The sequence below is a fragment of the Erigeron canadensis genome, chromosome 3, assembly GCF_010389155.1.
Source record: "Erigeron canadensis isolate Cc75 chromosome 3, C_canadensis_v1, whole genome shotgun sequence".
Classification (NCBI taxonomy): Eukaryota; Viridiplantae; Streptophyta; class Magnoliopsida; order Asterales; family Asteraceae; genus Erigeron; species Erigeron canadensis.
Window position 1 is genome coordinate 12,905,395 of NC_057763.1, and position 16,525 is coordinate 12,921,919.

Below are 16,525 nucleotides of genomic sequence, written 5' to 3' on the forward strand. Positions count from 1 at the left end.
AACTAATTTCGAAGTTGTGACATTCTTCAATGATTCACATGCTTTCTGCAAGTCGGTTTCTGTATGTGAAGCTGAGACATAGATTCTGATCCCAACAAAAAGATTGTGTTTATCAACTATAGATCATTTCGAAGTTGTTACAAAAACCGAATGTTCTTTCAGTACCTGCAACTTTGTACAAGACTACAAACTGCCAAATTACTAATCAAAAAAATATATAAATAATAAATAAATAAATAACTCACACAGTATTGAGGTTCCACTTACTTAGCTCAAGGTCTCAACCTCATTTATTTATCAGACTAATGTTGGCAACTTTGAGATTCCAGCTTGTAAAAACTGAATGGTTTGACTAAGTGGTAAGACCTCTAAAGACAAAAGTCAAAGGTTTGATCCTCATCCCATGCAAAAAATGGAGGTCTTTTTTCTACCATTTAGGTAGACTCTGGAAGCAACCTCTCTACCTAATTAGTAGAGGTAAGGTCTGTCTACATCTTAACCTTCCTCATACACCGTTAAGGTATTGGGGCCAAAAACCCGTGAAAGACGGTAGTGGGCCATTCCTTTTCTTTGTAAATACTTATTTAAATGTTTATTAATAATTTATATATGGTACTTAATTTATAGTTACTTTACATGTTTAGCATGTACATTAGTTAGTTTACCATGTTGAATAAAATGATCACTTTTTTTGTAATCCATCCAAATGAATAATTAAACAAGGTTGTTTTGAATCTTTACACGAGAATTTTATATATGTTGTGGCGGTTTTTACAGAACCTTGAACAAACTTTATTACACTTTTCTTTGCATAGTGTCATTGCTGTAGTATGTCGTTATCTATCTGAAGCTTTAATATTTGTCCCCAAGGTTCAGTTATTCAAAACAACTTGATTTAATCGGAAAATGGTGGCGAGTCCATGCAGAGATGAACTAGTTTCTGTTGGTACTTTGTGTATAATTCACTGACTGCTATAACTTCTTCACTTTGTGGGTTTAATCCACGTAAAACCTGCAACTTCTCCTTGATTGCAACAGAGGACTCCTCATTAGGATCTAAGGTGTCTATAAATTCAGCATGAACTTCTCGACAAGCAATGACGAACATGGCAGCTGTATCTGGTTGCTGAGCTTCACGTAATGCTGCAACTGCATCTTGCAATGAACCAGCTGCTACATACATTATTAGGGCCCTGCATTTGGCCTTCAAGTCCCCATTAGTAGCGATTTAGCATGAAAAGACAGAATAATTCATTGTCAAGAGGGAGCCATTTTATATTGGTAATTCAGTTGCAGCACCCCTAAAGTAAAAGGAAAATGCCAGTTTAAGCAAGCGGAGACATTGTTGACTCCAGTCAACAAGTGTAGTACGCTGACCCAAGCTAGCAAGTGCAAGTTGGCTGTTGAATGATACTTATTGATCGGCAGACTTCTGACTCCCCTGGGGTTTAGTTGCTTATAATCATTATTTTTAATTGTCGATATCTTATAGACTTTGGGTAATCTATATATATATATATATATATAGGGATAAGTATCCTGGAATGTAACAAACTTTGGACGAATGTCTATAGTAAGAAATAACTAAAATTTTGTGTATTGTATGTAAACAACTTTAAAAAATGTTTATTGTATGTAAGAAAACATATGTGGCAACCATATAGAGATGTCACTTGTCTGAATTTAATTGGTTGAATACATTTTGTTACATACAATAAACATTACAAGATACTTATCCCATTTTGAGTTGTTTACATACAATACACACAACTTTAGTTATTTCCTACTATAGACATTCGTTCAAAGTTTGTTACATTACAAGATACTTATCCCATATATATATATACACTAGATTTTAGACCTGTGTCCAGGGACGATATTATTAATATTAGATATTCCTACATTAAAGTCATAAAAGCTTCTAATTTCAAAGTTAAAATTATACATAAGAATAACTTCAATTCAAATATCAAGGATGTTATGAAATAAAAAACAAAATAATGCTTTTTTTTAACGTTCGAATGGTCAGAGCCTTACGTCTTTCCGGCAAGATGTTATTCGAATTTTCAGGAAATCACAGAGGGAAAGCCTCCTATTAATCCGTCAAATGACACGACGATAAATAAGAGTATACCTTACCCCATCAGGATTCGAACTTGGGTCTCTCTAGGCCCAAGACCCTCATGGGAGGACCGTGATACAACTAAGGTTTTACCTCAATGATAAAAACAAAAATAATGTAGTAAATGAACAGTTGTAACATACGGGATGGTTGATTTGAGTTTGAGTAGTTGACCTTTTCTCATCTAACAACATAATGAATATGATAATTTTTTAAGTTTGTGTTGTCTGTTGATTATTAACCTAAACTTTGGGTTAAATATGTCAAGTCCGAAAGTACGTTAAAGTCTAGTATGTATTATTGATAAGTAAGGGTTGTGAAGCGAAAATTAGGCAGTGGCAGTTGGATAACTGTCAACAAAACAGTCACAACCGTTCAAGAGCACCGTTGGAAAACTATATATGTGTATGTCGTTTGTCTAGTGTGTGTGTGTACGACCAAAGGGTATATACCCGATGGAAGTCTCGTTTGTATGACCAACAATTGCAAGTATCAATTCAATACAATGTTTATATATTCATACTTGTGATATGTTTATCAATATAGCAAGATTAATTCCAACAATTGGCATCAGAGCACGTTAATCGATCCAGGGGAAAACATCGATTGAAAAGCGAAGCCGATTCCGGGAATTAACCGCATGAAGAAAAGAAAGAAGCGGGTGTGATTCATTCTTCATCATCAACGATAAGAAGAAGAAAATAGAACCACCACCGCCGTGTATGTGAACCAGACACCACACCCCGTCGCCGGAAAAGAAAGAAACATGAACCACAATCCATCGATTGCAGTAAGAACAGGAAGAGGGAATTGAAAGTCTACCCTAATCGCAGATAGAATAAAGGGATTTGGGGGTTTCTTTTTTCTTTCGGTGACGATAATAACAGGAAGAGATAACCGTCAATCAATAGGGAAAGTAAGGATCATTAGTTGTTTTGATCGATTAGAAAGAGAAAGGGGATAAGAAGAAAGAGTAGAAGACGATGCTTGTTTGGATTTCCAGTAAAAAAAAAGGCAGACTGCATCTTGTCGATTTCCAACCACACAAACAAAGGAAGTGGTACACTTTTATATTGCAAAATATCATGACAACTAGATAAGAAAAATTAAAAAATTCTTTAATTTTTGATCCTTTGTAGAATAACAAATAAAGTAATTTGTTAATAAGTTTTTCAATACAAAAGTTTGGAAAGATCAAAATTATATTTTTGCAAGATACAGATTCATTTTCATCCTTGTATTTTTAAGATAAAATTCCCGATTGATTAAAGTAAGAAGATCGAATCTTTTGAGATTCAAAGCAAGTCGAACAGATTTTAAATAATTCGTTCAAAGAAGTAAGACTGAACCTTCGTGGTTCACAAAGTAAGACCGAACCTTTTTGGTTCACAGAGTAAGACCGAACCTTGTGGTTCACAAAGTAAGATGAAACCTATCGTTTTATGAAACCTAGTGTTTTAACGAAACCCCGCGTTTCAAAGTAAATAAGAAAAACTCTAGTGTTTCCAAAGTAAGTAAGTCAGAAAAACACTATTGTTGCAAAGTAAGTAAGAAAGATCATTGTTGGTCAAAGAGACACTTTAGTGTTTCGTAGTACGTAAGAAAGACCAACTTTGATCAAAGTAAGAGAAACCTTTGTGTTTCATAGTACATTAAACCGAACCCTTTGCGGTTCATAGCAAGGAACAAGCCTGTGTGGTGCGTTCAAAGGCCATATTTTTGGTCAAAGCAAGTTAAGCCCTAATTACCAACTTGGTTAAAGCGCGATTGTTGATTAGCAAGTTGGTCAACATTCGTACTGGGTAGCAAGTAGCCCAGAAAGCAAGTTTATTGGGTAGCAAGTAGCCCAAACAGCAAGGAATTTGATCTTAGGATCAAAAACAAGAAGTTAGAATCAAACTTTGATTCTAACCAAGCAATTAAGAGAAACAATTCGTTTCAAGCAAGAAGATCTTCGTGGCAAAGCAAGCAAGACCTTCGTGGCAAAACATGAAAGAAGACTTATGTGGCAAAGAAAGAAAGACCTTCGTGGAAAAGCAAGAAAGAAAGACGAATTGTGTGGTGCAAGAATTGAAACATGTGTAGCACAAGTAAGAAAGGGCAAGTAAGAAACAAGCATGACAACAAAGGAATGTTCGTAGTGGAAAGACAAGAAGAAAAACAAGAAAGATGAGTCTAGTCTCATTGATGGCGATGAAGAACCAACCTTGTTGTAAAGAGCAAGACAAAGAAAGTTGAAGACCTGCCTTTAACCAAAGTTTAGTTTAAGGGGGAGTGTTGATTATTAACCTAAACTTTGGGTTAAATATGTCAAGTCCGAAAGTACGTTAAAGTCTAGTATGTATTATTGATAAGTAAGGGTTGTGAAGCGAAAATTAGGCAGTGGCAGTTGGATAACTGTCAACAAAGGCGGCAGCCCTTCACAACAGTCACAACCGTTCAAGAGCACCGTTGGAAAACTATATATGTGTATGTCGTTTGTCTAGTGTGTGTGTGTGTGTGTACGACCAAAGGGTATATACCCGATGGAAGTCTCGTTTGTATGAACAACAATTGCAAGTATCAATTCAATACAATGTTTATATATTCATACTTGTGATATGTTTATCAATATAGCAAGATTAATTCCAACATTGTCTCTAATGGCTTCTTCATACCATAAGCTTGCTTGACATATGTAAATTGGGTTTCACCGTACCATAAGCTTGCTTGACATGATTGTTCATAAGTTATAGTTTTAGGAGCATACTGACTAATTATAAAAAATCTTTTATACTTATAGAATATATAATATAGAATAAACTATAATTGTAGTTCAATACAAATAGAAATTAAGTGGATTTATATTTTAGGAATGGATAGATCGTAATTGTAGTTATAATTTATATTTATCTAATGTAATATCTTTAGTTTAGATGTGGTCGACTATATGTAGTTATATATATTTATTTGTATTTGTATTTAATAAAAAGTCAAAAAAAAGTCAAGATTGAAAATTTAAGAAAATCGAAAGATTCAATTGGTTAATAAGCTATTAGAGCAACTTTGTTTTAATATAATAAAGATTCCTAAAAAATTTAGGATTTGTAAAACACGATCATTATTACAAATACATATTAAGTTATACGTATCCTAGTTTAAATATGATAGATGTGATTATAATAAAAAATTTACCAAATAATTTTTCTAATGAATATAATTAAAAAAACACTTAGTGGTTTTAATATAACACGTTATGAATCCTACAATGGTATATATATATATATTATATATATATAGAAAAGGGAAATAGGAAATATAAGGTTGTCCGATACTTAAACTTAGGTGTGGAACCCCTTACATACTAATATTTTATTATTTATTGTTTAATGAATAAATGTCCGGGCCCCCATGATTTTTATGGTTTAAAAAATTCATATGTGAGTGTCCGGCACCTAAGCTTAGGTACCTAACAGCCTTGTTTTACATCCTCATATATATATATATATATAGGGGTAGGTTATTTATAGTACAAACATTTAAAAAAGTATAAAAAGTACATGTCTAAGTTAACTTACACATGCTTGTTCCTTCCATCTCCGACCACCACCACCATGATCATCTCCGACCACCACCATGATTCTCCGGCGACGGCTACCATCTCCAGCGAGACTTACACATGTGTAACTACAACTTACACATGTGTAAGTTAACTTTCCGGCGAGAATCAGGTTCGTTTTCGGGTGGATACGGTACGAGCCAGAGGCCCTCATCCGTTCTAAGTTGACTGTCAAGGGACGCATATGGGAATCGTATGGATTTGATGGGCGGCGATCCAAGAGATGGTGACGGTTTGCTACGGTACGGGCGAAGCCCTTGATGCCGGCGCCGGCGCCGTGGTTGGGGTGGTCGGAGATGATGGTGGCTGGTGGTGGTTGTCTTGCGAACGAAAAAATCTAGAAATTTTAGACCCTAAAATGCTAAAAAAAAAGTTGTACTTACACATGTGTAAGTTAGATACACATGTGTAACTCTCACCGGAGATGGTCGCCGTCGCCGGAGGATCATGGTGGTGGTCGGAGATGATCATGGTGGTGGTGGTGGTCGGAGATGGAAGGAAGAAGGAAGAAAAAGAAGGAAATACCTTGTACTTTTTGTACTTTTTTTAAACCTTACTAAAAATAACTTTCCTCTATGTGTATATATATATATATAACACCTTAATCTCCTGCGTAAACCTATAACAAACTATTGGGCCAGATTATGGTTTTGGAAAGTGATCATTACACGATTTATAAGATATCCAAACACTGAAATCTTCACCCCCCTTAGTCCTTCTCCAAACCCTACACTTTCTAACTATTCTGACCCATTTACTGATGAATGGGTTCAGATGGGTTGTGTTTTATCTATAACAGGTCAACTTGATGAATATGAAAAAAAAAAAAATTAGTAATTGGTTTGAACTGAACATACCTCCAGAGGTTATGTTCCTTATGCAAGACATGTCCTGCCCATCTTTGCAGTACCCTATAGAAGATAACAGTAATTGAGACATGTCCAACCAGATATGGCAATTTTATGAAAAGTTGGATACGCATTTTGAGCGAATTGATTAGAACAGTATTGTGTAAAAGAAATTATGTTAATTGGAATGTTGCCTTAAATCACACACACGTCTTTTTTGGGTTAGTTGTTACGAATTTTTAGAGACGCATGTCTGGTGGTTAAAAAGAGTCAGGAGTGTAACACGTCTGGTAGTTATTGACACACATATGGGTGGGAAAAGCAGTTAGCTTTTAACAACTTTCCTAATCACTCAGCCAGTCTTTAAATACCAGAAGTGTTCTTGTTTTTCAGTCAGCTATTCATTTCGGTTGTATCATTTAGTTGATTTCATTGTCCAATAAAATTGATTGTTTTTATCAATAAAAGTTTCAGATGTGCACTTGTTAATTCTGGAAGAATGTATCAGTTAATACCAATAGATTTTTCAAGCACATCTTATGTGCCTCACAAAAATTGATCAATTACTTTGGGAGTATCCTCTAACCAATGTGATTAAGGAGGCGGATAGAGGCGTAAAAAATAAGACAACTTATCCATAAATCTATGCAAGTCAACCACCTTCAAAATAAAATACAGACTAGCAGGTACTATAATTTATACCAACAATTGCAGAAAGACAAAGAAAACATTAAATCACTTCAACAAATAGATGAAGTAGTGAAAAGAAGATCTGTACGGTGTACCTTGCATAATCAGTTCCTTTCAAATGTGTTGCTGCCAAGGTTGCAGCGTCTGTCCAACACCCTGCGTCTTGAAGCTGAATACATACGTACATATAATTATTTAATAAGATTGACTTTTACAGGTGTAATCTAATTATCATGTAAAAAATGTTGATCAATTTCCTAAGATAGTCTGTGTTGAAGTAAACTATTGTTAAATCATACTCTGCATCCTATACATATGAACATTACCCGGTCTTACAAAACCAGCTAACCTCTAGATGATAAGACTAATATACTTAAGTTATGTGTATAAAATGTAGTCGAGGGTTGTGTCTCGTTTCAAAATAGGTTATATTTAGTGTCGGTCACATCGGTTTGGGTTGGGCTGATCCATAAACACATATGAAAACTATATTATTACACTTAATGTTAGTTTATCTTTTAATAAAGAGCTCTAGGAGGACTAACACACTTGGATGAGTTTCAACCCATTTGACCCCCACAACCTATTTGACCACTTTATTTTTTAGTATAACTCACTTGAAGATGAAACATCAACCGTATCGACCAATTTGATGTAAAAGGGTAGGAATTTCCACCTCAGTATCGATCAAGATATACCCTCTTAACTTACTATTACTAATAAGGCCAAAAACTCCACACAGACTAATTCAGGTAGGTTTTGTTGCACGTAAACCATAATTCAGGTAAAAGTGCCAAAATACAAAATAAGCATCAAGTTTAGACAATTGCCTTTTTGTCATTTTTATGTTACTTTGTGTGAAAATCCAACTACAACCACGTCACTCGCAATTTATTACAAATTCCAGTGGAGAATAGAACACTACCTGTGAACAAGCTTCTTGGTATCTTCCTACAGCGCATAACAGATGTGTGCCGGACAAAGACCTGTCAGTCCTTACCATATTAGCTGCAACCACCTAAAATAAAGAACAAATAACCAGATCAAAATACTCTAAATGCGAGAAACTTTGATGTTAAAGAAGTGACGAACCCTTGCGCTACGTACCTTTACTGCCAGTTCATTTAGAGATCTTGACACTGCAGATGAAAGAGCAACTGCACGCAAAGCATTCGGATAGAAGAACGAGCTCTCTGGAGGAGTAGAAAGCAGTAAATGGACAGCAGTATTCAAATTACCAACTGTGACAAGCCTGATTATCATTGATTATCATTTAAATATTAGAAGATGTGGACAGGTAGACTAACTACGAGTCAAATATAGAACAAATAGAGAAACTCACTCATGTATGCGGTTCTCAATGGCTTGTTCACCCTCCAACATTTCATGCCATCTAATACGTTCTTTAGCATTACCCCACAACTCTTCTTGCTCAAAAGCCATCATCCTAAGTTGACCATCATTCTGGCAATTAAAGATACCGATATTAATATTGTGAACCCTTGTCTTAGCACTATTGTTTCATAAATTTGTATCTTCATTCCTAAGAAAACGAAGTATCCTAACGACTTACCACTAAATTTAAAGCAAAAGGAGACAGTATATTCAGTTAATGGTATATAATGTCGTGCTCAAAACATGCACTCGTGTGTGTCATATACATAAACACCAACAGCTTACCACTAAATTTGTGCTTGATGACCGTGTAGTTGATCTTCCTTTGGAGAACATCCTACTTAATATAGCCGTATCATCAATTGATGTAGATGACAATTTGACAGGCGCTTTTTGCTGCGACTTGTTTGCCAACATGTTCAACAAGTGCCTCAATGCCCGAGGCAATTGCAACCAAAAGGAAGCCTCTAAGGTTTCACCAAATATTGCAGCTGCAAAAGAAAACCTTGCCGCAGAACCTCTATTGAATATGGTAGCATAGAGTCGCACCCTCTCATTATCAAGTACGCTACCTGATCAAAAACACACAAGAGAAAGGAGAACGAAAAACGAGATAAAAGGAACATTTCTCAAGAATACACACTAGAAAGAACTCTATGCAATACAATGAATCCTTTACCTTCTCTTCTGTAAGGCTCTAATGCTTTAAGAAGTAACTCTGGTACTACAGAGTCACCAATAGGTGATACATCAATCAAATAGTTACGAAGATCTCCAACCGATGATAAACTTCGTGATATCTGGGAATTCCCCTTAATATCTGGAATCGCACTACTTGTGTTAAACCATGAAGGCTTTACCCCATATTGCAAGATCATTCGCAATGCCTGTTGTCCAAAAAATAAGAAATTTCATTTTCAAACTTTTTCATGACATAGTATCAAATTTTTATGTCAGTAACAAGAAATGCAGACCCAAGGACTTTAGTTAAAACAGAAAACTATATTATAATAACAGTACTATCTGCCATAGAACAAGAAAACTGATATGATTGTCTACATTTCACCTCCCCCATACCCTGCCAATCACGGGATTGGGTATTGACAATGAATTAGCATGTATATTAATTTTCAAAACCTCTTAACTTTGCAATGAACACATTCAATATTATTATAATCCGATATCAATAATGAGTAATGAACAAGGAGTTAGCCTAGTTGTTAGGGAAACACTTGGTGACCTTAAGGTCCCAAGTTCGATCCCCACTTGGCACAAAAACAATTATTTTAAGGTACCTGTTACCAATGAAGCCTAGACCCACATGTGAAGTTTTAAAGACGCGGGTTCGATCCTTCGGGGTGCCCCGATCATGTAGGGATTAGGATGGAGGTATTATACCAGCATCATATGACTCATACAGAGTGAGTCGATGGGTATCAAATTGTGGTATCGGGGCTAGGGTTCCTTCCATTTACCCTTTTTTTATACGAGCAATGAGTTTATCTACATCTTAAAAAGGTATAAGTATCTTGTAATGTAACAAACTTTGAACGAATGTCGGTAGTAGGAAATAACTAAAGTTGTATGTATTTTATGTAAACAACTCGAAAATAATGTTTATTATGTGTAAGAAAATGTATTTAACCAATTAAAATCAGACAAGTGACACCTCTATATGGTTGTCACGTATGTTTTCTTACATACAATAAACATTTTTTAAAGTTGTTTACATACAATACACAAAACTTTAGTTATTTCTCCTATAGACATTCGTCTAAAGTTTTTTACATTTCAGGATACTTATCCCTCTTAAAAAAGCTAAAAAAATTAGAGTTCAACTAAAACTAGTGATTTCAAAGTTCAGAATGAAAGTGTAAAGCCAATCTAACCAAGGCATGTGATGTCGGAAGCAATACAGGAGCGCATAATGGCATTGGCCGAAATCGTTCCTTCACACATCCAAGATGACTTCCATAACCAGTTCTTTTATCACTGAATGAAAGGATTAGTATTAGTGGGACTATGTAATAGAACGTTGCTAAACTCTATAACATGCCAAATGTATTTACCTAGTAAAATTGTTTTTGTACGCCTACATTACAAGATGAACTATATTTGTACAGTATATGTTAGATACGTTGACTTTGGGAGGTTAATTAGACTGTAAAATTATATTGAAAGCACAGCAAATGACCTCTAGAAGTTTCAAAATGTTGAAACAGAACCTTAAAATCAGAGCAAATTATTTAGATAGCTCGTTGAAGTATGATGCATACATGTTAACCTGAATAAGGCGAAAGCTACTATCTGCTCCAGCAATACATAATACCAAAGGATCATTCTTATCCGTTCGCACAGGTAACCAGTCAAGCTCCAGCACAAGGGTTCCTGGATACTGAGTCTGCAATAAGGAATTTGCTAATGGATCCTGTGAATCCTGAAAAACAAAAGATTGGAGTTTAATATGTTTGGTCAACTATTATTTCAGACCAAGACCCAGGAGGCATGTCAAAGTTGGTTCATATGTAGTCAAAATGAGATTTTTATTGGTAACAGATAATGCAATAAGTTTGCAATTTTAAAAGCTTAATGCAGACCATAGATGTCTGATTTTGCTATACCTTAGACTCTGCATATCCTGTTACCAGCTTGACTTGATACAAATAGTTTCTCACTTACTAGATCAAACACAGAAAATGTATTGTCGTTAAACAATACAGCAATACGTCCAAGGCTACGATCTCCTGGGACCACAGGAGAGAATTTAATTCTTCTAATTCCTTCCCTGTGAGTGTTGAAAGATGAAGATTGCCCGGTTACTACATCCCACCATCGAACATTACCTGACTTGTCCCCCATAACCTGACACATATAATTTCTGTAATTAAGAATTCAGATGTAGAGCCGTATAACCGTTACAATTATTATTGAAGGTACCTTAGAAAAGAAACTAACCACATGAGGTGTACGATAAGACATCGCTGTAATCAGTCCTTCGGAAGAAATAAATGACGCATCAGGCCACTTTGGTCTGCATAAAAGAATATACTTATCAAGAACTTATACAATATAAGCATATATGTGAAAACTATGATAAACTTTCATAAGCGACAATGTACCTGAAATCTCGGATCCTTCGTCCATGAACCTCAAACACCCCAAGTGCACCGTTTACAAGAGCAAATGAAAAACTCTCCGTCAAATCTTCTTGAGCTCCATCTGCAAGTTACTTTTGTGCATGAAAACCTTGTTACATCAAAAGACACAAGGGATAAAGTACCAAGAGATGAAGAAGCGAAAATCTTGCCAAAAAAATACTCACTAGAGTCTGTAGAGGCCTCATCAGATGCCACAGATGTGTGATCTTGGGAATTAGCCGCAGGTTGCTTAGATGCTCCACTATGACTCGGTCTTGGAACCGTAGGAAGAGTCCACTCCAAAACTGTGAATGGAAGAGCTAATGACCTAAGCTGAAAAAAGAAAAATCTATGCTGGAGTGAACAATGGTGGGAAACTTCAAATATTTTTTCTGCAACCATGCTACTAGTACAATAGTCAAAATAGGTCTTTTTGTTGAATTGCAATGCAATCTTTGTATTAACACAATGAAAAGTGTATAATTAACTACGGCTAGAAAGGTCATTTACTTGTCCTGAACACGTATACATATATGAGTTGATAACTTAGATCGTTGCATTTTCAACCATAGATTACTTTGCAGTCGGCTTTGTTATGGTTAATCTTCCAGCAGAATGTGAGAATTATGACCAAAAGTAAAATGGACAGAAAATGAAAATTGGACAGATTTTTGTTTTCCAAGATTTTCAAAAATGCATATGCTTCACATTTGACTAAGAACAGAATGACAGAACAGTATTGAAAATTGGCTAGTATCTTCGCCACAGCACAAAAGCACTCACTATTCTGCAAATACATCGTGCCATTTCAAGTACAAAATATTTGGTGAGAAGTCTTGCAACCTCATGATGATATACAAACCCCAAAACACCTTTAAGATTGAATGTAATCACAAAAGTAACATATGACGATAGCAAAGAAATATAACCAGCCAAATTTACCATAATTGGAGTTTTTGTCATTGCCCAAACCTCCACAGGTGCATCACGAAACATGATCAAAAGATATCTGAAGATAAATTAAAGGGCCTGTATCACTATAAGTTCCTGCAAAAATGCAGTCTATAAAAAAAGAACCACTATCACTTCCATCATAACTTGTACAACCTTCCAGAAGATGACACACGAAGAGCTCTAATTGGGGCACGCTCAGGCTTTTGTAAGACCCTGAATTTTCGATTATGGCCACTCCTAAGGCAGGTAACAACAAGCCTATTGACAAATCCTCCAGACTTCTCAGTTCCCTGTATTAATTACATAGACGTTAGCTGAGAACTTAATTAAACTGTAAGTAATTTTGCAGAAATTATAAATGTGTGACCTAGAACAGAAATGAAAATATAAGGACATCCGAAATATATAAAAATTTAAAGATGAATTGACAGGTTTGGGTATGCTTGGTACCGGAGTGTATGAGAACGAGACAAGTCTAGTATTTCCAAGCCACCTTAACCCTCTTACAACACTACAATGTACAGAAAAACTTGCAGCTATAGCATTTGCAGAAACATCAACAACGTCAATTGAACCATTTTGAGTTCCCAAAGCAACAAGTGGAACAGCCACAGCAGGACGGTTTCCCCCACCTTCACAACAAGATTGCAGCGACTAAATGAGGAATTTGATACTTAGCATCTAATGAGAAAAGCAGTAATCTGAACTGTGAATTATGGATTCAAAGAGAATGTTACAGAACACACAACTCACTTGCCAAAGTAGCTGTCAAAGAAGGAGATGGTACAGCCAATATTGTCACCGTTGAAGAAAGCAGTTGAAGCTGCCCAATAAGGCTGATCTGTGTCAAGATTTCAATCGACAAAATGCATGAGTAAACAGATGAATTAACCCAAAACTAGTTTATACCTAAGTTTCGAACAACCATACTAGACTATGACTATCAACCTTAAGTTTTATCTTGTCTGGGCTAACATTGGAGGTTGATGCAAATCCCTTGCTAATTTTCACATCATCAATTCGTTTAGCCACGTCCTTCATAGAATCATGTGAAGAAAGGACTTCTGTGTTAGATTTGCTAACTTCTGTGACACTTGTTGTATCTTTTGGATTATCTTTCGGGCCTTCAGAAGTTAAACGCCAATTCCATATTTTTCCATCATCAGAGATGGACAATAGATGCGTTTTAGAAATGATGTTTGATTCATCACGAAAATCAAAAGGATTGTCAAAATCCATATCGAAGTCTTTGTCAGCAGATGAACTGTCATGTCCATCAGTAAAATGTCTGCCAACATTCTGTAGAGTGGAATCTGAGTGAGAGATTACAACTGATAGAAGCGACGGACAAGGCACAGACGTATCAATTGAGGGCACCAGTTCTTCTATCATACACATCTCGTGCACCTGTTCTCCTCTGCGATGAGGTATATAACAGAACATTTATATTTATACAACTTAATGTCAAAGGGCAAAAACATGTTTTATTCTTAGTTTGTTCGTATGGGAAATTTGGGAATACCAATTAAGTAACCCAAATTAACAAAATGGCAGAATTAAATAAGCAAATCACATGTGTATGATTCATGTTTTAGAATATTTACTTACTCCTTATACCGCCAAGCGGTGAGCTTGCCATCAAAATGAGCACAATAAACAAGCACCATGCTCGGATCCGGCAACACATCTAAAAACTTGCCACACCTCCTTGGTAACTTACCATGAGACAAAGCCGTTTCATACTGCAAATCAAACACAACCAATTCCCTTGGGAAAACAACATATAAAATATGCCTCCAATGAGGAGAAAACGCTATTTTCACCGCGTAACTTGGAAACAACGCTGAAGCCGGAGTATTGTTAACCGTAGAACCAGAACCGGAACCAGGACCCAAACCGGAACCAATTTCCCTCTCCAGCTTTGTCAATTCCGAAACATCGGTACTAATTCTCAATTCTTCCAATACAACATCAGATTCCGAAACGTCACCATGGACTTTGATTGATAACAAATACCCTTTCAAACTCAAGACACAAAAATGGCGGGAATCAAAAGGATCACGTTGAATGCATGATAATATCTCAGGTCCTGCGTCGTATCTATAGAAACAACGTTTTGTATATATATTATACAAAGACAATGCGGAAGGACCGGCTAATGCAGCAAGCACCCACGAATCGGATCTAGATTGTATCCAACAAAGATCTTGTATACCAAGTTTTAGATTCTGATCAGTTTCTAAAAACGTTGGGGTTGTCGATAGAAGACGAAGATCGAGAAGGCAAATACGGCCTTGACGGTCACCTGCAGCGAGAAGAAGGTGAGAGTGAGACGCGGCAGGATCGTGCGAAAGAAGGTCTAGACGAAGGGCCGTTGGGCACCAACGGACGGATGTAATGAAAGGTGATAATGAGGATGTTGTGATGGTGTTGGATGTGGAGGTAGGAGGTGGGATAGGGAAGATGGATACGAGCTGCATGGAACGAGTATCGACGATTGGGACAGTGCTGCCGGCTGCGTAGGCTAAGAGGCCGGTTGAAATGAGGTCCGCGGATCCACCGTTGTTGCGGGACGGTGGTCCTGGAAGCATGAAGTCGGAGGGATGATCAGGGGGTGGACGTTGGGTTAATGACATTGTGTATATACGTGAAGCTAGGTTGTTTTTTTTAATCCCCAGGCCGGTAGTACGTGATGATCAAGTGATAATTGTGAATGTGGGCTGGAGGAATTTATTAGAAAAGGGTTAAGTTAAAGAAGGAAAAAGGTTATGATTCCAGAAGATATATTGAATAATCGATCTAGACTCTAGACACTCCCTAGGATATATTGAATCAGCTTGAGTGAGCCTAATATAAGGGGTGAGAAAAACCGAACCATGAAAATCGAAAAAACATACAATTCGGACTTCTCAGTTCCATGTATCAATTTCTATATTACCTATATAATATCAAACTAGATTATAACCCGCGTGAAACGTGGAAAAAACCTATAAAAAAATTACACATGTACGTATAAAAAGCTAGCACAGTGATATAATAAATACTTAAAAGCTATTAAATATGACAGAATAATAAATGAAATAAGAATAATGAAAATAAACCAGTTGTTTTTTTCATAAATCAACCATGGTATAAATAATATTTAAAAGACTAAGGTTTGGTAGTGATTTCTCATCCACCTGACAAGTGTTTTTTAGTTTTATGAAGTATCACAAATGATTATATTTTTGAAGATTACAACGTACGCTTTTTCCCAATTAAATACGTATAGTATAACAAGTTATAAGGATTTCACGGTATCCACAAAATAATTTGATACACAAATAGTATTGGTTTTGTAGAAGCCCTATGATCCACAAGCATGTAATTTTCATCTCCTTTATTGAAGTCATAACGAAGTTATTGATTTCCCTAAACGCCCCCTTCATTAAAGAGACACTCGAATGGGACAATTTTTAGGTTGTACTTATGCATTTGCTTCCAAAGAAAGAAAACTTTAACCCGGATGTTCTAAGATTCCTTGGATGCATCGATGTCAGTCATTCTAGCGAACACAACTTGACCTGCCATGATATTGTTTATAGTGATATGGAAGCAAATATGTATTTTTTTATGCTAATGCGTAGTTGATGTATAATATTTACACATTTTTCATATCACGATAATGACTCTTTGTCACAATATCTTGCATGAGCTTATTCAAATGATACACTATAAACAATAACAACCCTATTTTTCAACCTTAATCATATATAATTAAGTGTGTATAGGTATACTTTAT

General features: G+C 36.0%; 1 protein-coding gene across 1 annotated transcript; it reads right to left on the reverse strand.

The window, feature by feature from the left end:
- Positions 1-769: 769 nt before the first annotated feature.
- Positions 770-15,380, reverse strand: LOC122593599 (WD repeat-containing protein 11-like). Its single transcript, XM_043766029.1, has 20 exons — positions 14,353-15,380; positions 13,693-14,161; positions 13,498-13,585; positions 13,195-13,376; positions 12,898-13,034; positions 12,733-12,799; positions 11,976-12,123; positions 11,773-11,872; positions 11,609-11,684; positions 11,333-11,515; positions 10,930-11,090; positions 10,543-10,645; positions 9,333-9,540; positions 8,939-9,225; positions 8,601-8,722; positions 8,366-8,510; positions 8,184-8,276; positions 7,354-7,427; positions 6,578-6,631; positions 770-1,193 (listed from the first exon to the last, which is right to left on the reverse strand). Exons 1-20 carry the CDS (start codon positions 15,378-15,380, stop codon positions 896-898), a joined length of 4,023 nt encoding a protein of 1,340 aa, XP_043621964.1. The 3' UTR covers positions 770-895.
- Between the last annotated feature and the right edge of the window lie 1,145 nt (positions 15,381-16,525).

Excerpts from the sequence above, each read along its gene's own strand:
- LOC122593599 (XM_043766029.1), bottom strand. The coding sequence starts at position 15,380 with ATGTCATTAACCCAACGTCCACCCCCTGATCATCCCTCCGACTTCATG. Across the intron at positions 11,516-11,608 it reads CTTATCGTACACCTCATGTG|GTTATGGGGGACAAGTCAGG; the intron begins GTTAGTTTCTTT and ends TATATGTGTCAG. Across the intron at positions 7,428-8,183 it reads ACCAAGAAGCTTGTTCACAG|CTTCAAGACGCAGGGTGTTG; the intron begins GTAGTGTTCTAT and ends GTATGTATTCAG.